Raw genomic sequence first — 27,202 nt, 5'->3', positions numbered from 1 at the left:
TTATAGTCTTGCATGTAGATTCTGTTTTGTCCAGTAGTTTGGATTCCGTGCGCTTGTACACACTGAAGACACTGAATTTGTACGTACATAGCGAATTGTGGACACATACCCATCTAAAAACTGTTCTTCCTCTTCTTTATAGCGCTTTTATCCCACTTGATGCAGGGTCCGTTATGATTATGCGAATGTGGGAAACCACGATCGGCTTTTTTCGCGGAGTCCGGCCTTGGGGAGGGGGGGGGGCAATTTTTATGTCTGTAGATGCGTGTGTTCACTAGGATTTGCCTGTTCTGGGGGAAGAAAAACCTGAGTTTCCGGGTGAACCCTCCCCCCTACCTCCGTATGCGACCGGCTAACTCACCTTTAGTCTAAAGAGACCAGATAAAGGTTCCTCACGTGACTGATGGGAATCGAACCCCAAGTTTTTCCGACCAAAGGACTTCGTCTATACCAGGGGTTGGCAACCTTTTTGGATTGAAGAGACATTTAAAATGATATCTGTTAAAAAAAATTTAGGGAGCCGCACCGCAGTGATGAGCAACCAATGGTCCGCGGGTTGTTGCATGCGGCCCTCTCATTTTTTTTGTGTGGTCCACGGTGTTCATTTTGTACGGCAGAATTAGTATAATTTAATTAAAAATCTATTTTATGAATGTTGATTTTTACACGTGGATTTATTTGTGCAGGTTAAAAAATTAAAATATAGCTGAATAATGGAAAATAAATTAATACTTTCTTATCAAAGAAAAAGAAAATAGTCTTTATGCGGATCAAACCGAGTATTTGATTTACAGTACTATTTAATTGCTCATCACTGTTTTAAATTTAGAAACTACATTGAAAAATATTATAATTAAATTATTTATTGATTTTTTTTTTTTTATAGTAACACGTTATCATACTTGTAAAACACAGAGGTGGCATGTCACACGAAATTATATGATATTTTTAAATATTAAATAATAAAACATAGATTTGCTCCTCCTTACAAAAACATATGTATAAAATCCAATAACTTACCTATTTCTTTAATTTTTTTAATTTAAAATATCTTCTTAGTACGACTTTTGCTGTTGAACTTCTTGGTATAGTTTCTCAATATGCTGCGAATAACGCCATAATTTTCATTTTCAAACATGACGAAAGACTCACGTTGTTTAGTAGGTTTCTCAACTTACTTTTACTAAAATTCATATGAGAAAATATTGCTTACAGAAATATGTCGATCCGAAAATCGATAGAAGTCCAAATGCGTATGCTTGAAATCACCTAATGATAAGTGTCCGGTAAACAATTCCACGTGTCAAACACAATCTAATCTTGCTTTTAAAGATCTTTTTAAAAAGGTTAAATTTATGGAATTATCAGCTTGTTCTTTATGATATTTCTTCAACGTAGGAAAATGCAATAATGTGCCTTTCTCTAAGTCTGTCGCAAACAAACATAATTTTTGTTCAAACGAAATCACTTCTTCTAAAAGCAAAACTGCTGTATTTCCCTTTCCCTGTAGTTTCTTATTTAGTGCGTTTAAGTGGGAAGTCATATCCACCATAAAGTAGAATTTTTGTAAAATGTAAATAGAATGTAAAGAAGGATTATCGCGTATGATTTCAAAGAGTTCAAACACGAAAGTATTAAATTTTTCAGCATCGCATGTACTATTTTCAATTGTAAAATGTCCTTGATTTATTGAAAATGCTAAATTTAGGGTTTTTAGTTTCTAATTTAATAAATAACGTTCATTTTGCATTATTCATTTCTTTTTATTTTTACATTCTTTTCACATTTTTGTTCTGAATATTTAACTGCGTGTCGAATTCAACGATTGCAATGTCATATCAAAAGAGATTTTCGAACCGAAGTTGGCTTTATATAGAGAGAGCTGTCTTTTTTTGATATATTTGGGCCTACCAGTGTCACTAAATTTTGCATGACTTTCTGTTTGTTTATGGGAATATCGTGCCATGTTCTGAACGCGAGAACATGGTTTTGCTATAAAATAATTTTTTATTTCTTTTTTTTCCTCTCGATTTACTCAAGGGAAGGCCTACAATCTTGGTTGCAAACATAACCTAGCTGAGTGACCTTTCATCTCATGGGAATTAAGTAAAAATTAAATGACGTCAATATTTTTGCACCCACTTAAAAGGACCCTTTTTTCTCCTTTTTCTTCACTCAGTAAAGAATAGTAAGATTTAAAAAAAAGCTACGTAAAGTTGGGAAAAGTTGGTCTTCAGCTAATTTTTTGTGATAAATAACCAGTATTGATATCGAAGTTGGCGTTAACTGCAGATGGAGCTAGGTGATTTTATTTTTCCACTCTTGTTATGGCAACTTTATCATTTTTCAATATCTGTTGTTTAAAAAATAATAACAGTAACATACTTTACTTTTGTTTTATCGTAAATTCCTAAAATTAGCAGAAAAATATTTTAAATTACTGGAAATTCCTTTTTTTTTTTTTTTTTTTTTTTGTTTAATACCTTAGGAGGCCACTTCAGACTTGCGTAAGCAGAATCGTGGTCTTGCATTGGGCAATGAAAGATTTATTTCCGTACAATGAATTAATTGATCTTATAATGTTATTTAAGGGGATGTGTGTGTGTGTGTGTGGGGCATGATAAAGTTTAGTATTTGAAATAGAGCCCTTTCAAATTCTTTAGCTTTTCGTTTAGTATGGAACACATGATGGGGAAAAAATACATAACCGTTAGCGATAATAAAATCAAAATCGGATCTCCCATTGGAAACCTAAATATTGAATGCGCTATCCAACGCTTGGTATTCCGCACGCCCCCATAGACGCGCACAACAAAATCTCAGTGTCTAAAACAAAAACCTATAACAATATACCACTGCTACCTTCATCCGTATTCAAGGCAGCACTGCGAGCCACCGTTTAACTTTATTTCTTTCCTTAAAGAATGAAATGTGGCAAGCATAAATAAAACAAAACACAGAAACATCCATGCAGGAATCCCTCTAGCCATTGCAAGGTCCACTTAGCAACTGTGGTTAAACGACTACAATGTCAGTATGCAGGAAAGCACATGATCTGTATAAAGTAAGACATTGCCAACTGTCACTGCGCAAACCTGGACAGAAAGGATAAGGCTTCTATTTATGACAGTACAGTTAGTGTGTGTCATGTCTATGAACTACTGAAGGTTGATTCATTGGCGTTAGACATGACAGAACTGAAAATGTTACTAACTGGGAGTTAGGTTATCCGGTTAGCATTTACAACAGTGAAGCTCTCTCTGTCCACGAGAACATATTCACAATTACCACTACTACGTTTGGTAGGTAGGTAACCATGACAACATTTACAGTGAGCAAAATGTCAGTTTTATTTTGAAATTTTATTTTATCTGAGATTAGCGAGTACAACCGTCTTGTCTGGAAGTGATGCCTATTTTAAAGGGGGGGATTTGCCATTTATTTTGTTACTATCATTTAAAGAAAAATGCACTGTTAATGTTGCAGTCGGTAATTGCTACAAGACGAGCCGTTTATGTATGAATATTCGGCAGCCATTGAGTAATTTGTTGCCCGAAGATAGTAATGAAATTTCTGTCTTTTCTCCTTTATTCGTCTTTTCGTGAACAGTTGCTTAATGGTGATGACTTAGGCATTTAATGAGATGGAAACATTGATGGAAGCTCCGCCTGACAGACGCTGAATTAGTATTCCGCGTGCAGTATGAGTCCGGAGAGAAATAACTTAACCACAGTGTTAGCAGTCCCATTTCTTGTATTTCGACGCCGTTATTAACACTACGATGCTGTCCCCGCACGCGCATTTGAAATCCCTTCGGTGTGTGTGTGTGTGTGTCTCCTTACGATGATTTGTACACTTCGTTCAACCTGGCTGAGGACCGAGTAGGTGTTGCGGAGGAGTTGGAATGGATAAGGATATGCAAATGTCAAGCTATCAGAGTTATCTCCACCTATCTTGCGAACCTTAATCTGTTCCCACCTCCTTCGACCGGCTCCCTTCCCCCCCTCCCCCTCCCTTAATGAATCTATCTTATCATTTATCTGTCGCCTGGCGTCACTCATTACGTTACCTTTCGTCTTGCAAATCCCGGCATTCGTTAGGCGTCCCCCATCTCTCTCTCTCTCTCTCTCTCTCTCTCTCTCTCTCTCTCCCCTACCAAACCTCGTCACGGTTAACGTATGTCACAATCGGTTCTCCATCAAGCTGCCTGCTCCATTAACCTCCTTCACCTCCTCCTCTGCTATCTTTGTTACTCTTTCACTAGCTACCCTCGGCTGTTGGTAATTTAATCCGAACGCGAGCTGTGTGTATATACATTTACTGGCAGTCGGCTTAATGAAAGGAGCACCAAAGCGGCAGGAAAGCTGAGCCGAAGAAAAATTACAGCTATTTGGGGAATTAAATTATGATACCGACCATGTTCATTATCCGTAATTTTACGGCCAATCAATTAACCCGCTTACGGAAGAGGAAACATTACATCCCGTGACCAGAACGCGAGTTGGGCAATTTGTTGTTGCAGTAGTGACCCACAGAGGACGCTCAGGTCACTATAGAAACGAGGGTTAGTTTCTAAAATATAATAAAAAAAGAATTGTTAGTTAATGGGATGGTTAATCCCTGTAAGTTTATTTTTATGTTGTTATTTCGAGAATAGTTTCTTCAAATACTTTTGTTACTGTTTGACGGGGATCGCAAAACTGTCAGTTGCAATCCTGTTTATTCAGTCAAGATCCATTGATGTTAATTCCAGACAGTTTCTTTTCACTGCTGAGAAACAAACTTTATATTCAAAAAGTTTGCACGACTTTGGTTTTAAAATTTCTCATCTTCCAAGAGGTTTGTTAATGAACTAAACTTTGCTAGTTCTATACGCGAACTTAACCGGAAACGAATTGCTTAGCTGATATCAAGAAATAACTGTGGTATAGCATCCTCTTTAGGATTACTTAAATAGATAGTAGTGTGGGCAGAGGAGGAGAATAGATGCAATTTAATGTTGCCAAGTATAAAGTTTTGTATTGATGAAATTGATGGCTGTGTTTCGTGTTAGAGGGATTTGAGTTCGAGGAGACTGAGGATGTGGGGATCAAAGTATGATAATGGACAGGAGTTTATATACAGAGGGCATATTTCACAGATCGTAAAGACAAAGCAGTGGATATTGGCGAATAGAAATAAAGAAATACAGCATATGCCACGTGCGTACAAGGTGACTGACGTGTAAGATCCGAAAAATTCTCTTCCAAATTTTTATTTTGTGTTTTATACTTGCCATATAAGACGACTACGAATTTTACACTTACTGCTAACTGCTTCTTACACATTGCTTTTACTTTAAAATATAATATTGGCATAGCATTCACCTCAGCTATTTTCTTTACTGTAATTTATGAACGATATCTTTCTAGACGACTATAAAAACTGTTACCTTTATATACCAACCAGCCTTTGGTTTCGTATATTGTAACTCATACGATCACTAGTATGATTTCATTAGGATTTAAATAAATAAATGGCCCTTCCGCGATCATTTCTAGGATAGTATTGATAATAATAATGATCGCTAGTAGTATTGTTGGTATGTTCTTCAATGCTCCGGTAATACGTTGTGCATGAACAGTGACTAACAAACTATTGCCTTGCCAATACCAACCAGTTGTTAGTAATAGTATGATAAAATTTTCCAGCGGAGACAAGTTTGTTTCCTTTTCTGAGGTTCGTTGTTGCGTATCAAGATACTACGCCTGTTCATTGTGGTTCGCATACCTTCAAACTGGCAGCAGAAGCAGCAAGCGTGAAGGTCAGTCCTGGAAAAGGTTGCCCCACGTTTTAAAAAAAGCATATTTGAAGAATCCACAGCCGAGTAGCACTGTCACGTGAATCGTAATATCCGCTTCCGGATTGTGCCCTGTGATTTCTTTTAGAGGCTTTTTAAGCTCGCTTCATTGATGACTGGGATGGATCAATTAGTTCAGTTTTTCTCAAAAAATGAATACAACGTTGAGTTGGCTTTCCGATGACTCTGACTAGCTGCAGTGGTCTCCCGAATATTACTTTGTGAATAACTATATTGTCCAAGACGCACAATTCTTTTATAATTTTATCTGTTATGTTGACATCGCTTTCTATTGGTTTGGATAAAAGACGCCATTTCATACTAAATGCCGAACAATTTGTCGCTCTTTTAAATCTGTATGGCAATGCTTTAGAATATTCCGTCAGTCACTTGCCATTCTTTGCAGGCATTTGCTTAATTCAGTTTCTACCTAGGGATTATGTATAAGGTCCGAAATCAAGTCAGATTGAAATGATTTGGGAAATTTACGATGAATGTGGATAAAAAAGTGATTTATTCAAAGACGAAAACGAAAAATACTTTTAATTATTACATGCAACAGACAGATAAAATAAATGCCGGAAGGAATATTTAAAATTGATGTGTTTGCATTTAAAATTCTAATTAACTTCTAATTAAATTCAAATTAATAATTTTTAATAAAAAACGATTTTTTTTTTTTTTTTGTAATTTACTAATATGTTACGAAACATTTTTTGCTTCTCGAATTGTTGATTGTTTCCAATTCCTGTACTTCATGTATTTAAACAGAACTATTTAATTATCTGTACTTGCACAACATAAACAACATTTCAGGCTTATTACATTTTCCGAATAAATGTAAAATTTCAGTAAATTACAGTCTTATTATAATTAAAATGCTAATTTTGCTAATATATTTTAAATGAAGTAATTTGAAATTAGTTGATTCACTAAGACATATCCAGAAACAAAGCAAACAATGCCCTGTTTTTGAAAAATGTTAATATTTTTTCCCCACTTCTCAAGGTGGGGTTTAATCTCCACCTTGAAAAGTGGGGAAAAATTTCTCCTCACAAATTTCACTGAAAACTATTGCCAATCTCGTGATTTGAAACATGTTTCGCCATTGATTTCATATGCTCATAAAGTAATAACGGCATTTATTTGGAATATTTTTGACTGTATCTGGATTCTATCACTTCCACTGCTTCCTTGAACTGACATTTCTAGATATCATGCCATAACCATTTATCATTACCAGAGTTTACCATGTGCACATCCATAATCATGGTTTTATTCTTTTATACATAATAATGTCGGTATGCTCTTTGTGTCTAACTTCTACCGAGCATCCTATATGGCCAGTATATTTGATTAAGATAAATAAAATGGATGATTTTAAGATGCTTAAGTGAAATCCGACTAGCGCTGTGCGCTAAGTGACTTGTACAAGATCTGATGTCTTGTGCTGTTTGCTTCTAGACATCAGGTGTTCAACAAAGATGTTTTTGTTAGAAACCGGATAGAAAAAATATGATGATGAAATGGCACATCAAAGAACATTACATAAATAACACTGTAACAAACTTCCGTGACATTTATATAGTAGCGTCAACTTCTCTCTTCGTGTTACATGATAGCTGCTAACTCTAGCTCAAAGAAGCAGTGGGGGTGACAAAATTCAGAGGGAATCTGAATAGAAATATAAGCTTAATCATATAACATGTGGACTTATGGTTAATACAGAAGGTTCGTTATGAAACAATCCTCAAAGTATATTTTTGGATTACAGTGTTTCAGTTTGCTAATTTAAATACTCATTTATAATGTTTATAAATGCTTGTCTGCAGTTATTGTGGACGCAAAATGATACGCGATGAGGATACAGAATTGTGTTATATAATTTTTGGAAAAATCAAAGTGAAACGGACTCTACATAGTTTACATGTGGATTTTGGATACAGCCGGATTATGGATTTTATTTATTTATTTTATTATTGTTTTATGCGTGTGTTTTAATCTTATTTCTCTCATCTGCAAAACAGACTGGTTTTTCGACTAGTTGCAGGAAGAAAACTCAAAATTTCTGAACTTGCCCCACCTCTTCTGCAACCATCTAATGCGACCTTCCTTTAAAAATATCTAGAAATATCTCTAACAAGAAATTTCGCATATAGAAAAGGCTTGTAACGCAAGCTTTTGTGAAAGAAATGATGGTCACCTATAATAATATGGTGGTATTACTCAAAACGATTTCTAAAACTTGAAGATCACAATCAATTGAATTAAAAGGAAAAGGAACGTTGAGTAGCAGTTTTACTCCGCCTCTCATCAAAGTACGTCTCTCTCTCTCTCTCTACTGCCCACACGTCAGCTCATGCAATAGCAATAATCAATCCAGGAATCGAATTAGTTTCTTTTCCGCATTCTTTCAACTCATCTGTAATATTTTTGACTTTTTTTTTGTGTTCACAAAAGTTTAAAAAATGATGATAATATGTTCAAGTGTGCTTTTGACGTATAATAGGAGCGTGACAAAATCGAATACGAAAAAAAAAAAAAAAGTTTAGAAAACTTTTGGAACATCACTAAACTATCTTTGTTACTTAGTAATTCTGAAGTTTTATTTATTTATTTTTTTTATGTATAAAGTTACAAACTTTTTGAACAGTTTCTACTATCCTCTTTACAAATGCTAGTGTTACTGTGCGTTTTTTGGGCGTTTACTTCAAAAAAGTAAACGCACGTGCACACATTGGGGGAAGATGAAAAAAAAAAAAAAAAAAGAGGGGAGGCATCTCAGCCCTAAACACCAAAACGTTCTTAGAACTGGTACGAATTAATTTTATAGATATGTGATATGTAACAGATGAAGAAAAAACAGATATAATCCTAAGAATTGGTCTAAGAACTCCGTACACAATTATTACAGGACCACTAAGTGTCTATTAAACTTTAGTTTCCCATCCAGTGTAGTTTGTGTTCTTTTTTTCTTGTTTTCAGATAAAGGAACTAAGCAATCAACCAGATTAGCAATACATTCTTTTCCTCAAGGCGGCAGACCAGTAACCATAGCAACGACCATTATGTAGTGTTCTTTAATTGCTTAATTATCTTTACCAAGAGTGATTTCCGAGTGTACTATGTCGGCACCAGAAGGAAAGTTTAAATTGGCAGTTGAATTGAGATAGAAGTGAGCTTACTTCCTCATGAAAGCAGGAGGGAAAAAAAAAGAAGGTAAAAAAAAAAAAAGAACCACTTAAGGTAATGCAAAGACTAATTCTGAATTGTGTGTACGATGTCTTCACATTCTTTGAAAAATATTTCAAAAAATATGGGATACAAGAAAGTCCCATGTTACATCCTCGTATTCTGGTATATCCCTGATGATATCTATTCGAGTGATGCAAAATTTTCCTCATTTGCCACGATAGATTCTGCACGGACTCCAGCTGAACAATGAATGTACATATCAAAATATCTCAGCAGTGATCATTGCCACTAAACAATTAAAAATACACACTTTGGTCTATTCCTTAAAATTTGTGTTTGCTACACGAAAGTGCTTGACATGTCAATGAAACTTTTATCGTCAGCACTCACCCATCATACAACCTCCATTGGGAATACCTTCAAACTCTGACGAGACACCACCAGTAAGTGCTGAAACGGATGTTAGCAGATCAGGCAGACGAAAGCTTCCATTTGGGAAAAGATGCTAGTCTAACCACTCTCTTCTCCATTAACAAGACTTTACGGGGGTGTAACTGCTGTACTGAGAAATATAATGCCAAAAGAAGAACCCGAGGGCTTATCCAAGTCCAGTTAATGCTCAACGTAATGTAGAACATGGGGGAGAGCACAAAATCAGTAATTCCACTGTTTATTGTTTCTCTAATATATGTATCTTCAAGCACTCTTCAGTCTTACTGACATAAAATTAACTTTTCGAAGCCAAATTTGTGTAAAGTTTTATTACCTGAATTTAGAACATTGGGAAATAATTGAATAGTTCGTTTTGAAAATTCTTTGCGAACCCGAATTATGTTGTGTAATAAAGAATATCTTAATTTCTCATGCATTCAAAGACGAAGTCATTGCTCGTGACCAAACCCTTTTTACACTACATCGTCAAGATCTTTCTGTAGCACTTACCATAATCATTTACTATCTTAGTTCATGGATGGAAGGGGGGAAAAAAGCAATTGGATAAATTCCGATTGCTTGATAACCAGAACATTTTAACTAATGCTTTTAAGTACTTACTTAAATTGAAAATAGCTTTTCTTCCAAAAGAAAAGGGATGCACTGGCAGCTCACACCCACTGAGAATTAGCACTCCATTTATTAAAATTACCGTAAGTGAACGAATAATAATAATAAAAAAACTACCTTTAAGAACCCGCCCTTAAAGTTTTCTAACACCACCTTCAGTTAAGGTACTTTCTTCTCTTGAAAAACCGGATTCAAGATAAGTGTTGGTGGTCTGTTTTATTCTTTATAACTCAATGTTATGCTATTGATGATATTTTTCACTTGTTATTTGTTGCTAAATATCATCTCATTATTTTTGTTGTTTATATTTTATGTGTGTGTTTGGGGTCAGTGTGATTTTGCACATCAGTGCCTTAGACATTTTTTGAAGTTACGTTTTCTCCCTTTAACGTTAGCTAAAGTTCCACTGGGAACAGAACAAAATGGTGCTCATAACATTGACTTTTTAACCGCTGAGATTGGAAAATATGGCCTAGTTAACAATAGATTTTCGTGAAACATTTTAAATTTTCCTTTACTGCGACAGGGGATTTGGAAGGCTATTGTCTAGAAGTAGAACAAACGATCGTCAGTATCTAGGGAGAAGGCAGGTTTTCTGAAAAATGGCGTTGCAAGTGCAGAATCTCCCAACTCTCCTCTCTCCAGTAGCAGCACCAAAGATCTACCATTGATTCAACTGAATGGCGTCTTATAGAAGGGCTCTACTTCTATCCTCGGTACAGGTGGAGATGGGTGATTAGCTGTTTATCCCGTTGCTAAGGCGACGATCGTTACATGGATCCTAAGATGTCTCTGGGGGATGATGAAACGACATTGTCTATTGCTGCCATTTCAGCCAAGTCTGTCAACAAAAACCAGATTAGACCTTTATCAATCTGTGGGGAAAACAGGCTAACTTTGGCGTAGGGTTAGTCATTTGTCGCACTGGTTTCTAGAAACTCGCGCAAAACGGAAAATCACAAGTTTCTTTTTTTCTTTTTTTTTTACAGATAGAAAGCGACAGTCCAAACCTAAAGCCAACGCAGAACTACAAACCTGGCAAATACTCGGTAAGTTGGCACATTTTGTTTTTGTTTTACTAACCCCCTCTTCCTTAAAAAAATCCTCTCATTAACGGGGTGGCAGTGGTGAATACTAACAGCAAAGAATATAACGGAGGCAAGTTTAATGTTTCGCTTGGAGATCTTCCAAGGCTCTAACGCCGTGTGTAGACTGTGTGTGTGCGTGCGTGCGCTTTATTAATCCGAACCTTATAATTCCTTTTAACCCTTTTTCCCCATTTTTTAATAATCAAGTGTTCGATATTAGCTGAACTCTTAAACTAATAACAGCATTGGTTGACTAAAAAAATTTCCTTCAGGTTTTCATAGAAAAATTAAAAGTTTGAGTCAGAATTTATTGTAAATAAATATGTCTGTCCCTTTTTTTTTTTTTTAATCGAAAGAGTTATATTCTAGTTCTGTTAAGTTTTTATTTGTTCTCCTTAAACCTGTTGTTATCGATGGGAAAAACTTCGGATGCAGCAGAAACCACTAGGGAGACTGGCGACACCTTTGTGAAACGGATGCATGGTAATCAAGTTCTTCAAAGCCACGCTTTTGAATAGCCTTTTTAACTTTATTCATCAATATGTTGGCATGAAACGAAGTTCATATTTTTTAATGATTTCCTCCAGTGCAAAGGAAGTCAGCACAAAACTGACTGTGCTAAGAGTTTAATGATGCAAGTAATTTGCAAGTGCCTCGGTAGCAAATCGAGAACGAGGCCACGTTTTCTCTTCTTGTGGAAAAAACCTGGGTTCGAATCCTATTAGTGTGCGAGGAACAGTCTCATATGGTGGGCAAAAAGGATTTTTGTTCCGGAAAACTTGAGACTTTGAACCCAAACAATTCTCAGTAATGTGCTTCTTCATCCTATATATATATACGAATGCATTCTTATATGTATATGGACATGTGGAATGCAATTTTTTATAAAAGTTCACATTATTTTTAAGGGTATTAAAAGAATTATCTTTCCATTCCTTTCTTCTTCGTTTTTATTTTCAGGTTACTGTACCTCCGACTATACATCCAAAATGAAACAGGATTATATTAGCGTCCACTTTTGCATGTAATATTCATAATTCCCTTCGCTTGTTAATAACAAAACTGTATTCTACTTGTAGCTTGTTTAGATGTATTTATAGCTGGTAAGATATCTTTCTGGCGCTAAGAAATTAAAATGTTTTTAAAGAATTGCTGATTCTCTAAAGAACAAACACGGTGACTATAAGAATTGCCGTCTCTGTGCCATTACCATTTGTGATAAGTACTTCTTTACAGTGCAAACATTAACTAATATGTATCATTTTGTTCCTAGAAGACTGTGAGAAGAAAAACAGCTGAGAAAACGCCGAAGTTTTAACTTGGTGGAAGAGACTGGAAACCAATCTGAAAGCGAAGCTTAAGTTAATGAGTTCTGCCAGAATAGACAAAAAACAAAAACAAGGAACTCAGCCAAAAGAATCAACAATAGAAAAACGGTGAACTTTCGAGAGAATGATTTAGTCCTTGATTGAAATCTCGATTTAAGATCGGTGGAAAGTAAAGAAAGATCACCCTGCGGTTCTGTGGTACTCACTTTCCAAAATGGCGTTGCTAACATCACTGATGAACACTCTTTTCTTTTTTAATCTTAAAAAAAAAACAATTTTTTCCCAAAATAGAATTCTCTAATTGGATATATCTGCGTAGAATTAAAACAGACGATATGTTCGTTGAGTTAATAATAAGATGAAAATTTTCATTTATATTTTAATTAAATGTGGAATTACTGATGACGCAGACATTAATAATTAAAGGATTTCTTCGTATTCTTTGACATATCTAGAAAATGCTCTTACCTACATTAAATGTGTGAATATTAAACTTAAATGAAGGCCGGAAACTTATTCAAATAGTCTCTTGGATAAATGCAATCAAGTCTTCAAATGTTGCCATATTAGAATTAGACACGGGATATTAGCATAAGTACTTTGTTTAATGGTATGAAATGATCAACGGCATGGAGTTATAATAATAATATCTCTTTATGCCACTAAAAAAAAAAAAAGAAATTACTTTGTCTATGGAAATTATTTCTCCAAATGAGTCTTTGTTTCTATCAACAGTACCGTCGACAGGGTGTAGCATAGAACGCATCCTGCCTCACGGCGTGGCTTAATGAGGGCGTTCGTTCAGCCATATTGCGGTAGGAGCCGTCGCTATGCTAACAATTCCTGTTATGTAGCAAGTGCGGAAAGAAGTTTTTCCAAGCTTAAACTGATTAAAAATTATTTGCGAACAGCAATAACCCAAGAATTGGTTGGTCTAGCAACTATATCGATAAAGGCGGACATAGCTTATAATTTAAATTTAGAAGAGCTTATAAACAGTTTTATTGTGCGATATCCCCGTAGAGCAAACATTTAATTAATAGTATTATGTAATCGTTTTACATTAATGTTTCTCTTGGAATAAAAACAAAATAGCAATTGGAGATTTTCTTATATTTTTGTCTTATAACGATGCAGACTCAAATGCCCTCTCCTTTTTGCACTCGTTGTCCGTCTGAAGTGAACCCATTCCTTTTCTGTCTGGTGTTGTTATTCTAGTACATCCTGGTTATTAACGTTACTTATAAATTTCGAGAAGTTTTCGCTTCTCAAAGACAAATGCAGTTTTGATAATTACAGTCATATAAAATGCAACAAAATTAAACTAATCTACTTTCTTATCAATCTTTCAGTTTAGTTCCATCAGCATTTTCATTTATGATTACATTTATTAATTGCAATAAATTATAAAAACTAAGAAAGAAATCAATGTATACTGACGTATTCGAAATGTTGTTTTAAATTTAATTTACTTTTTAAATACATTTTCACTTCATTTTTTTTTTTGTTCCTTCAATTTTTAATTTTTTTTCTCCCGTATTTTGATCAGTTTTTACACGCAGCAGCACTCCGTTAACCACTAATTTTTAAACACATCGTTTACATACACGCCACATAATGCCAGAAGGAAAATCCTCCTTCGGTGGATTATGATGCATCAGGTTATTAACATGAATAATTACTAAAGATAAAAGTTCATTTGAGTTTTTTTTTGTTTGAAGGTGTTTTTACAATGTCTGCTAACCGTTCTTGCAAAACAGTTTCTTACAGAGCTTGTTGTTCACTCCTATGATCAGGAGACAAAAACTACAAATGATTGAGAGGGAGAGACGTGATTAGAATCCTTTCAAAAATGATGTCAACATTGATACAAAGTTTGTCGAATTATTTTCTAACTGTTCTTTCTCCGAGACCCTACTGTAAGATTAAAAAAAAAAAAAAAAAATACAACTTTGTATGTTCCGCTGACAGTTTACTTTTCACCTTCTCGCGCTCGTAACTATTGCATGGAAACTTATTCCAGATTAGTGAAATGATCCAAAGCCAACATGCAAAAGAAAACTTTCGTAATGTAATTGGACATTTGTTCTTCCAGTTTCAAAGATCTAGGTTCGAATCCAAAAGAATTTTGTCGGCTGAAGGTGAGTTAACCAGTCTCATACGGAAATTAAAAAAATTCCAGTCCAGAAACTCCGATGTTTCCTCCTTTGCAAAACAAACCTGCCGGCACACATACGCTTACAAACATAATATGTAATGGCCTCGTGGTCTTCAGAAAAAAAAAAATCAGCTAACGCCTTTTTATTCACATATACGGGGAGTAGGCGAGGCCATTTAGCCCTATCTAACTTTTGGAGACTGAGTGGGCAGTTCAATCTCCACTGGTACCAATCGGAGATAGATGGCCCAAGGCTATCACTAATTAAGCGGTACGCAGTGAAGAGAGACGGCTCAAATGTGCCGCCATCTCGTGGTCCCTAACCCTAACACAATATATTTAATGTCTGAAATAATGTGGGTTCTACGGTCGATTTTCTTGAGTTTACGGGACGAAAAACCCGAGTTTCCGGGAGGAAAAACCCGCTTGCCCGTGCCAGAGATCGACTAACTCGGAAACCGATCGAAAAAAGGACTAGAAAAATTTCCTCTAGTCGCCGACTAGACTCGAAACCAAGTCTTCCTTCGTGCGGCCAAGCGCCATGGTGTGCAAACGCCACGTCCACTGAGCTACACAGGCTCCCCTCGTGGTCTTAGTTGTTCCAATTCTAACCAGTCCTGATTATGAAAAATAGTGCGTTTAGTATAATCGATTCTTGTATAGTGATGTCATTGATTATCACAACAGTTTGGCTTGTAATATAGGAGATTTTAAATTATCGTTTGTGCCATGTAATTGCCGCTAAAAAAATAGTCCGATTTAAAGAAAAATTGAACGAACTACTAAATACTAAAGTTCATTAAAATAGGTTCAATCAGAACGGAGTTATATGGCCTCATGAGTGATATGTAATAAGTGCTTCATGCATTTTACGAAATGCGTCTAAAATTAGGCATCTGGTTTTACGTTATTTTAAGCCCATATCAAGTGAATGGATATCGTGCGACATCAATAGTGAGAACTGGACGATATCTGTTACCATATAGCGCTAGTCAGTTTAGTAGTAGTCTGTAGTAGTTCGTTCAAACGATATGGAACTTCATTTTTCATATAAAATGTTGTTAGCTTAAAACAACCGGAATTGGAATTCTAATGTCTCTTTCTTGTTCTTCCATTAGTCTCGACCATTGATCATTGTAAAGGGGCGTCACAAAAGCTTGCGATTTTGTACTCTTAGACCACTATTAGTCCTTATCAGGTGTGGCTCACTTAAAATGGATGTTAATTGGATGGGAGTTTTCTCTATGAAATAAATGCTGTTTCTTGTTGCGAGACCTTTTGAATAGATATAAAAACTGTAATTTGTTTGTCGCTGCTCTTGTTTTTTTTTTTTTTCAAGAAATATGACACGAACTACTTCTAAGCTTTGTACCATGTTCAATACGAAGTCCGTGAAAAAGTATAATTTCAGTGACGTCACTAATATGACAGTTCATTTGGGATATTCGTTATAACAAAAATAAAACTTCATAGCAGTGCAAAAAAAATCATATACAATATTATACAATCAAAAATGTTCAGTGGATATTTATCATTGGATAGCGTTTTCTCTTTTTCAGGATCTTTTTCATTGCTGCTTGAACAGCTATCCTGCTTATAAGAGGCCTGTAGTAGCTTGAAAAAAATCATGTTTTGCTTAGCACAGTAGGCTAAGGGTTAAACAGAATATTTAACCCTGAGCTGGAGTTAAATAATCTAGAATATCTGATATAGCTTGCAGCCTTTCTTGGATGGGGTTGACATTTAAAAAGAAAAAAAAAATCCTTAATTTCATAATTAATCCTAAGATACTACTTTTCAAAAACACGTCGTACACTTTACAGGGTTCTTTCCTGTTTGTTCTTGAAGTGAATCCTCAAATGACACATTCGGTGTTGAAGCTAATTTCTTGGCTAACATATTATCATCTACAATATACTAATAAAGAGATTATTTATTATTATAATTCTCAATTTTATTCGCATAGTTCTCGAATGTTTGGCCTAGCCATGCGGAACATGTATGTACAACGTTGGCATTTTTCCAGACCAAATTTTCATGAAAAGACGATTTGGCATCCGTTAAGGAATTTTCTCTAACGAATTGGAAAGTGGGGGAAAATATGAAAAAAAAAACAAAAAAACTTCGACGGTTGAAAAATTACTTAGCCAGATATCCCTGCTTAATATTAAATCGAAGTAGGTCTCTCTATCTATCTCTGTGTGCGCGCGCACGCCACTTATTGACCTTAGAAAAAGCACTATCGAATATTCACTGATCGATTCTCAGATTTTGAAACAATCAAATTCGAGAAAGAAACTTAAAAGAAATAAAGAAAGATAGATTGTCAGGTTGGAGTAATGAGAAATCGGCAGGATACAACCAACGAGCCACCATCAGATTCTGGCATTAGCACTGAATTAACAGAATGGCAGTCTTCGAAGACGAAGCACCCACAGAAGAGGAAATCGTCCAAACTCCCAACACAAATTAACGCAAAGGAAAATGAACCGCAATGCCACCAGTGCACCAGTGATGGATCAACGAGTAATTGGACTTCGACAGGAATGAATCCGTAGTATCCTCTGCCTAGAAAGGTCGTCGTAGGAAGGATTATGGGAGATTTTGTGGAAAGAAATCACGGGGAAAAAAGCGATCCATAGTCCATCACTGTTAAACAAGGAGAACAAACGCGAAAAGAAAGCTATTTTCTGAACTAGGGACCGTGTCCGAATCTGTTGATGACTGTGCCTTGTTGGGGTAATCCAGCATAGCTTTCAAGGAACATTCTGTCAAAGAAATGTGGAGTAAATTAACGTTAAGGTTGTTGAAGTAATATTTTGATTTCAATAATTAGCTGCTTGCACATTTCATAGCAGTAAACGCCATGATGTTGTGTCAGTAAACAGAACTGACATAAAAGCATCACGTGATTACTGTTCATTCCTATTCTAACTAACATAGTCAGGATAGGGGATGCGCTGTGTGCACGTAAATTAGTGGTTTTCATGTTTATGTACTGTCACTTATGGCGGGGTTTTTGGACATAATGTACGTCTAAGAAGTATTTTTGTAATCTATTTATAAATTAAGGGCGGCTAATTTTTCGCTCATCACTGTAACCGCCCCTTAAAGGTGGTGGGGGAAGGAGTGTGATTAATGGTCCAGTCCTCTCATTATCCAGCTTCCGCTGCCAATTGCCCATTAGTACAACTCACGGCAACCCTTCGCGTCGCCGAGGAACGGTCAGAGCCGAGTCTCTTGTCACTAACGTTGCAGACCTCCGGATTTGACGGAATTGATCGGGCCCTGCTTTCTCTCTCTCTCTCTCTCTTACACACACACACACACACACACACACACACAAGGATCGCCATCTGCCACACTGTAGCTGAAAACATCAGGGTCGTAGTATATCGTGGATGTTCTCATGAGCGACCCCTGGTGGTAATTAAAGAACTCATTTCGCTGATGACCGGAGGTGGTTTGATGGCGTAATTGTTGTTTAATGTTGCAGTGTAGCAGAGAGAGAGAGTGTATTTGAACAAAGCAGCTATTTCTGCCTGGGCCCTACGAAATACAACCTCTCAGACAATGGCGGCCAAACGTAAACAGTCAACTCGTTTATTAGTTCGGCAAGAGAGTTGATCAAGTTGATGCAAAACCTGTAGAGGAGTTCTAACTGCTATAGCAGCGGTATTATTTCTTTGAAAAAATAATAATAAAAACATAACTAAAAAAATCCTTATATATATATATATATATATATATATATATATATATATATATATATATATATATATATATATATATATATATATATGGGCTGTAGGATTGTTAAAGTAGGTCAAGTATTTGTTTAGAAAATTGTATTCTTAGCGTTGCTTGGTGAACTTTTATCCCAATAATAATATTCATTTCTATTTATTAGCCATCTAGCTGCCTCAGTGATCACGAAGAGGCCTCCATCTACGGTCTTTATCAAGGCCCCCCTCCAAGAAGCAATAAGTCTTCACCGCAGAGGTAAGATATGTAGTTTCTTTTACTTGTATATTTTGTCCATCTTAGTCACAAAGAACACCACACGTCTTGCGAGTGCTGTGTAACCGAAGTAGTCCATTTCTTTCCCTATGGAACCAAAAAAAAAGTACTAACCCTAGGTCAGCATATGTGACAAGTAAAAACTAACATATGATATAGATACATTGATTGGAAGTTACAATGACTTGCATGAAGTATTGACTTTCTATTATCGTTGGCTTGCAGGTTAATTGCAAAACTTTCTTTGGATTCACATAATTCTTATTTACCATTACAAGAATGGATCGAACATTTATTTTAATAAAATTAAAATAAATGTTAATTTATTTTAATTATTAATTTATTTTTATTTTAATTAGTAATCAATATAAAATAAAGTTTTTTTCGATTAATTACTTAGTGATATTTGCTAAGCTAAAATCTCTTCAGGCTCCTCTTTCTAAATAAAATGTCGAGAACAATAACTTTATAAAAACATAATTTCTAGCCAATCGTCCACTGATTGCTTTAGCGTTATTGACGAATAATAAACAAGGATGGAAAGGATGTTGTATCATCAATTAATTAACTAATATACGAGACATGATTGACGGTTGATGATATTCCGATGATTTTGTTAAATGCTCGCTTCAACCAGATTTTCTTTTCTTGTGAGTTTAACATCACCGAACTGCTTGCTTCTGATTTCAAAGGACCCAGCTTTGTTTAATGGGCTGATTTGCCTTAAGAGTTATTGGTCTATTTCGAGTTATGGCCGAATCAACTGAGGCTACAAGCCAGTGTATAATATATGTTGACGGCTTGTTCTTCTTCAAATTTAAACAACTTCTTTTGAAAGTTGTTTAAATTCGAAGAGAAATGTATATAAATATATCATATCTAGAAGACAGTCGTAATCCTAGTCATAAGTCAACTCAGTGAAACACGTTAAATTATCGGAAATGACGCGATTCAATCGGAAGTTGCCCATTGAGAAAGTTTGCGAATATTTCATCATTATTATGCAGCTTAAAATTGCTTTGCATTGTCTGGGTTTATATTTCGTATCCATAGAACTACTTTGAAACATTTGTTAAAGTGTTACCAGTTCTTAGTATTTAAGGGACGAGTCGGCTGGTAAGACCTCATCTATAAAATTAAATAAAAGAAACAAACAAAAAAAAAAGATAATAACTATGTAATGCGTTTTTGGTTTCTTTGAAATTCGCAAGAAAACTTTACTTCCACAACAACAAAAGTCGAGTGAATCGCTTGTAAGATTTAGCAAGGATGCTACTGAACCAATTCTTGTTTGCACAGACGTTAAAAACAAAGTTTCCAAAGTTTTTATGCGATTATTCTCGAATGACAGAAAAAAGAAAACGCTACCAACCTGGCATAGTGCCCGTATGGATCTCGAAGTTCGTTTTTTTATTTATGTTTTTATTTTTTTCTTATATCTGATAAACTAAAGTGGTCAATAGTAGTTTGTTGCAAAAATCCACCTTAAAGACCTGAGAAAGAAAATATAGTCCGGAGGATCAAGCAAGTACATATGTTGCAAGTATTTCCAAGTACTCCTTATGGAAGTATTACTTTGAAAACTCTTCAGCGATAAAGAATCGCGGATTTTCTGCTAACTTCTTACAAAGAGAGCTTGTTTAGCAAGGTTCAAAGATATTTAGCTGTGCTGACTTTTCACAAGGTCAGCAGTAGTCCGTTTCTGTTCCAAGTAATCGATCATTTGCTGCGCTATGTAGAGAACAGAGCCACGTATGAGGTACCATGACTGGCTGAGGAATACCAAGAGTTAGTGTTAACAACAGCTTAAGCAGTTTAGATTCGAGGAGATTAAGTGGCAATGTAGCGGCATCGAAATCGTGTAGATAGAAGTTAATGACGCTTGTTTACAGATTACTCGTCTCTTCCCTTTCCTCACCAGCTTTATACGGATGTTTAATCACTTTGGAATCCAGTGTATAAATAGCGCGCTCGAAACAGAAGCTTGCATTTCAGGATTCACCTGCTGTATTGCGATATAACTACACATCGTGCACATCATGATAATATTCATTAATGTAAAACAGAATGTTGATCATTTGTATATATTTGGAAAGTTATTTGCATTTAACTGGTTTGAATACACTCATTTCAATTACTCAGTTACGTTTGTATATTAATTTTTATACTTTGTCTGTTATTTCGTAAGATTTTACTTAATCTTATAAGATTTTAATGATTTTAGTCATGATTTGAGTGAAATAGACCTATGTTCAAAATAACGTGAGGTTCCAAACTCCCATCCAACAACAACTCGACATAATATGGAACAGCATGGAAAGCTAAGTCACCATTGAGGTCCAATAACCCTAAACTAGCGTCATTGAAACGTATACCATCTTTCTTTATATTAAGTAGAATGCATAAGTAACCTTTTACTAAATCAAACGACCCTAGATGTTGACTGTTTACCAAAAAATCCATTTCAAGGCTCTGTAATATGAATCCCTCTCGAAAATAAGTCTTCCAAGAGAGGTTCTGTGTCTCTTCCAGAAGGTTACTCTGGAAATTCATCCACGATAATTCCTTTGTGTAAAATAGGTTAAAGATATGGGAACAAAGTTTTGCAAAACCTATCAGTTGCTTGAACTCATGAAGAGGTGGTGCCCTTCTGGCTCCCACTTAAGCATCAATAACCGATAAGCGAAAAGAAAGATGTAAGACACCAGCTGCTACGACACCTTACTTAATTATTGCTTGAGTCCACCTAAAACTGTTTTCCATCTCATTAACCCCAAACAACGCCTACATTATGAGGGATTCGTCCTTTTTCTCGCTAACATATTTTTGCGTCGGATATTTGAGAAGCCTTAACTGCCACCTGGCGATTGCAATGTTCGTTAATGTGTTTTAAAGTGGCTGTTCAACAGCTTCCTGTATTTTTATTTTAACTGGAATTTGTGTTTTTTACTTTCATTAACCTGATTAATGTTCATGTTTCTTTTTAATATGCGGAAGTGACATCATGCGACGTCACGGCATGCTGGATTAGTAAATTGCAGAATAGTTAATAGAAACAGATGCTCCAACTTATTCTGTTAATATGGACTCATAAGATGTTTACCCTAATCGTTAATAATGTCTGCAGTTAGGAAATGCATTTAATAATGTCTTTGTGTTTAAAAAAAATGTGCTTAAACACTACCCCCCCCCAAAAAAAAACCTTCAAAGGTTTATAAACATTCACCTTTTTACAACACCCTTCAGACTGCAAGAAAATGGATGACCTTATACAGTATGGCAATCTTATGGTCCATTGATGGTTCGCTGGGAAGTCATTTTGAAGTTGCATGCCAGCCGATGACTACATGAAAGAGATAACAGCATTGCAGAGGGGAAAGGGTGTCCTGAGCCCAGAGCACCCTTTCAGATCCTACAGAAAAATGTGTTTGGAGATGTAAGCACTCACAAGTAATCAAGAATTTTCAAGGTAAACAGCTGTGGCCCACAAGCTTTTGGTAACAACAGCGAATACAGATTGTCCATTGTCTGAGTTCAGACACATAGGAAGCGATGCTATAACGATGTAGGAGTGATTCTCGTGCTATGAATATTTGTATGTATGTGTGTATGAATATTTGTACATTAATGTTGTGGATATTTATACGTATCCTATATTGTAGTAATTTTATGAGGCTGACCCTTACCTTTTTTCAACACGTTGACTCTCTGACCTGAAGCAAATTATTAATTTGCCTGATGTCATTTGCTTTCGATGTTATTCTCTTCTCTTTTGAAGAGAATAACATCGGAGCATCATGTTATATCTCCGACATGGACTCGATAAAAACATCCCTTAGATCGGAACGCAAACTAGGTCGTAGTCAAGACGGCTTTTTTTCATTATTGGAACTTAGCAGTGAAGCACGCACGATATTACCAAATTTCTATAGAAATGATTAGGCTTCCAAGTTGCATTGAGGCAGTTAGTACGACAGGAAAAAACGTTATCATTTTCTATCGGTCGACAAGTTATGTTTATATCTGCACATGTTCCCATGATTTAGCTAGCGATTATAACCAATTTTTTAACTACTTTTAGCAGTTATTTTATACAAAAGTGATTTAAAATGATGAAAAGCTTTTGATTACGGATTTTATTTTATTTTTAAATGTTGAACAGAAAACTTACCTTTTAAACGCCTTAAATGAAAATGTATATTAAATTTATGTCTAATTTGGGATAATTCATTAGTTGCAAGCAGTTTATTTTCTACTTTTAGATGTTCTTTAGTCTCTGGAATTGTTATAAACCAAGTCATATTTTTAATAACCCCCACGGCTTCATTTCCTGTGATTGCAAATAACGAAACTGGTTTTTAAAGCGAATAGAAGTGTTTAATTAAAAACGCAGCACATCTTTCGTTCTATCTTGCTAGCTTCTTCAAGTGATTTTTTTCGCGGAGTTAATATTTACAGGAAAAAAAAAATCTTACCTCTGTGAAAGAACTTGCAAAAAAGAAAGGTTTGAGAAATACAGAAAAAATAAACAGGATATTAAGCCTCATAGAGACTTTGTTGGTGTACCTCAAATTCACAGTCACAGGCGACGCCGTAACGAATGACAGACGATAATTTTTTTTTTTTTTTTTTTTTTTTGTTGTTGTTGTTGTTGTTGTTTTTCATCCTTCTCAATTTCTTGTTCAAGAGAGTGGGAGGTTCTATAATCACATGTTTCGTGCTACTTAAATACTTCTGAAGGAAGCAATTTGTCTCGTCAAGCAATGGGAAGTTAATAAGAAAAAAAAAAGTAATTTTCGAAGATAAAAAATTACTTCACGCCATACTAAAAAAAAAAAAAAGAGTGATAGAAAAACTTAAGCAAAAGAAATTGCCTTTTTCTGAATCGCAGGAGTGGCACAAACTGATGTTACATTACCCTTTTAAGAAAAACAATTTAGCGATCCTGGGTAGAAGTGCAGCCACTTATAAATCAGGTCTTGGCCCTACATACAACACTATAAATTAAGAGGGAAGAATGGAAACTTAAAAACGAAACAGCAAACAACGTAAGCTTACTATTTTTATGACTTTTCGCTTCAAAGCTAGCGGTGCTTGGAAACGTCACCATCAAATCACAGCCAAGTATAGATTAAACATGTAAGGACAGGACTTAAAAACTGTGAAAAGTTCTTTCTTCAGTTGCAAACTGTTTTTAAAATAGACTGAGAACTATAGGAATGCGTATAAGTGAAATATATTTTTTTTCTTTTCGAGATGATTTGGTTGAAATGTGCAGTTCAGCCAAATTTGCAATATGGTTGAAATTCCAGTTTCTTTGATTTTCTGTTTATTTCATTTTACCTTCCCCCCCCCTTCACAGTTATATTTGGTCTTATTTAATTTTAGATTTCTTTTTGCTTGCAAAAAATTCAAAGAAAACAGCATTTTGATAATTACACTGCTGCATAATTTTAGCTAGGTTTAGCCTAGAGATATTACCCTGATTTTTAATTGAAGCATTTCTAGATTCATTTCACATAATAAGGCTAATTATCTTAAAATTTTGAAAAATAATTTTATACAGTATATCAACAACACCATGCCACCTTCTATATTTATTTAAAAGTAATGTTCTTACACGCCAAAGTTACTGTAACCGTAAAAAGTGAGCTAAATATATATTCACTACAATCGACCGCAGAACTCGCGCTATTTCAGGCAATAATATATAGTGTTAAGGTTAGGAGTCACAAGATAGCGAAAAGGGTATGCCTCAATCTCTTCCCCGGATGTAGTTAAAATCATTGTGGGCCAGTCTACTCCCACAAAAACCGTGTCTACTCCCTTTGGGCAATAAAAGCTATTAACGGATTTATTTTATTTTTATTTAATTCTTAATTTATTGTTCTAAAGGTAGAAAATGAGTTTTACTGCAGATCTAATTCTTCTAATTATGCAATCTTTCAAATATGAAATTTGTTGTTTTTAGTGTGGATGGTGGAAAGTACAGCTGATAAATAAGTTTAATTTAATTTTGAAATGTGATATTTGACAAATATTTGATTTATTTAGCAGCGCTTGAAAAAAAAACCAAAATACTGAAGTGAAGAACAAATTAATTTGCAAATCATTGCCAATCAGACATCAAAAACATCTGATGCCATCCAATCTGCGCTGATTGCGAGAAAACATCTTTAGCCAAAGCACTTTCTTACGTAACAGATAAAGGCCTTTATGGAGAAAAATTGACCATTAAGAGTAATGGTATGATCCATGTGGAAGAGATATATCGTCGGGGGAATAAAAATATGAAGGAAGAGAATAAAATGTAATGGATGTCTGCTTAGTGAACTACGCAGTCGTTCTGTTAAAAGCAGTCCTGAATCATCATCTTCTAAAACATCCAATAGATTAGTTGTTCCAAATATTTCGATAAAAAGATATGTCTAACTCTTAGGAATCAAGTAAAGTTATTTATATTTCACCATAAACCAGAAGAAATAGAAAATTGTGCTAAGTAGGAAGAAAATAGCTTGATAGTTAAGTTGTCCGAACCAGGGATTGGTCAATGGAATATGTCAATTGTGTTATTGGAAGTTTTCTTTCAACGAAATCAGTCCTCAAGTTATAAAGAAATATTTGTTCATCCATAAAATATATTTTCAGTGATGCTTAGAAATAGACAGAACGGTCGTATCGCAATCTTGTTAAAATATCAAGGCTGATCATTTTCCCTAAGGAAGAGATGAATATTTCTTTTCATTTTTCAGTTAGGTGCTTCAAATCCTTTTATTTTGTTTATTTATGACTATTACATCGCAAGGAAAAGAAACATATACAGTGTAGATAACAAATATAAAAATATGTATAAAATTAGAATATAAAATAGATATGGATGTATATAAAAAGTCTAAACTCGACCTCTCTAAATATATGCACGTAACACAAACACATTAAATATACAAACAGCACCAGTAAAAATTACCAATACGAAAATTTAAAATGCTTCTGTCAGTCTGATGTGACAAGTTTATATCTAAGTTATTAATCCAGTCGATGATCGTGGATGTTGGAACTAGGAAATTTTGTTCCTCTCCTTCCTATGCTCTTAAGTTGGCATTCTTGGGGATTATGACGAATGGTTTGCTTCTCACTTCCATAGTCACATTGTGGGGAACGAATTTTCTGACACTTGTAAAAAAAAAAGTCTGCACATCGACCGTGGTTAGTCCTTAGCCGGTTTAGGGTAACCCAAGTTTTGCTTGGAAGGTCATATCCAGGTGGTTGTTCTTCTATGCATGGAAGGTTCTGCAAGTCTGGACCTGCAAACGACTCCCATTGGCTCTCCACGCTTGATTGATGTCAGAATTATCCTCCAACAGCCTTATAGCTGTACTAACAGGAGGATATCTCGATTTTAATCTATTTATTAGATTTGAAACTTAATTTACTTTTAGCTTGTTTCATAAACCAGGTTTCGAAATTCTTATTTTAAATTCAAATGCCTTTCACTGACCCCTTTTTACACCATAATAATCGTATATTTATATACAAAATCTTCGGATTAGTTATACTAAACATTTAGATGTTTTTATAATATAGTATAGTTTATAATATTTTTATAATCTTTACCCAACGGTCTTCCAGTTTCTAAACAAAGATTTTCACTTCCCCATACATGGATAATGCATAGATGCCCATGCTCAGAGCAATCCATTTCTACAATTCCGAAAGCACTGACGTTGTTCATTGTTATTGCCAAAGCAAGTTACACCGGGAATTGCAGACGTTTAAGCTCAAATGCATAAGCTGTTGAGATGATTGGAATCTTTGTTCTTCCTAGAAACAGGGACCACGGGAGGGTAAAGTCCTGGAACATAGCCAGATGCTTAGTTATGATAAAAGAATGGTTTGCAGCGAAAAAATGCCGCTTTTAATCATTTAGCATGAAAAAGTTTAATGTGTAGATATGTTCTGTTTCAAATGTGGAGCCATCAATTCCAAAAAAAAAAAAAAAAAAAAATTACTTTCCTAATAAAAACAGTTTATTTTCTTAACTTATATAGACATTCTCTTTATGTATATGTCGCTGTATACATTTTATATCATATATGAAAAAAAATTGCAAATTATGAAATATATAGCAGGTGTTCGCATATTATCAATTGGTTATTACAAAGTTTTGCTAAAAATCTGAAATTACGAAGAGACTAAATGATATTTATGTGTGTCCACTGACTGCCTTTTCCACGTTCATAAACGAATTTAGAGTACAGGTAACCCTCGGATAACGCGGTACTTATACAACGCGGTTTCGATATAACGCGGTCTACAAATTGTAGTAACCCTTGTTCACGGTACTTATAACAACGCGGTTTCGATATCACACGGTCTATAAATTGTCGAAACCATTTATCTTTTCATATATTTTTCACCGCGCGACTTAAAAATCGAATTTTATCTTCGTTAAATTTTTGTCTGTCCGTATCGCGCATGTGGTTATAAGTAGCGAATTTATATTAGGGAAATA

The 27,202-nt window shown here is 35.1% G+C and overlaps 1 protein-coding gene across 2 annotated transcripts in view; it reads left to right on the top strand.

The window, feature by feature from the left end:
- LOC150094205 (SAM and SH3 domain-containing protein 1-like) overlaps positions 1-27,202 on the top strand; it is a 476,307-nt gene that overhangs the window by 251,579 nt on the left and 197,526 nt on the right. For both annotated transcript variants that reach the window (XM_090412130.1, XM_090412129.1), the window contains exons 3-4: positions 11,086-11,145; positions 18,581-18,672. In XM_090412130.1, the coding sequence (XP_090268256.1) occupies positions 11,086-11,145; positions 18,581-18,672 (152 nt within the window). The remainder of the gene's footprint in view (positions 1-11,085; positions 11,146-18,580; positions 18,673-27,202) is intronic.

This window comes from Typopeltis vanoorti, chromosome 22 (genome assembly GCF_054136105.1).
Source record: "Typopeltis vanoorti isolate ZY-2024b chromosome 22, IOZ_Tvanoo_1.0, whole genome shotgun sequence".
Lineage (NCBI taxonomy): Eukaryota > Metazoa > Arthropoda > Arachnida > Uropygi > Thelyphonidae > Typopeltis > Typopeltis vanoorti.
The sequence above is the reverse complement of the archived record's forward strand: the minus strand, read 5'-3'. Positions and strand labels throughout refer to the sequence as shown.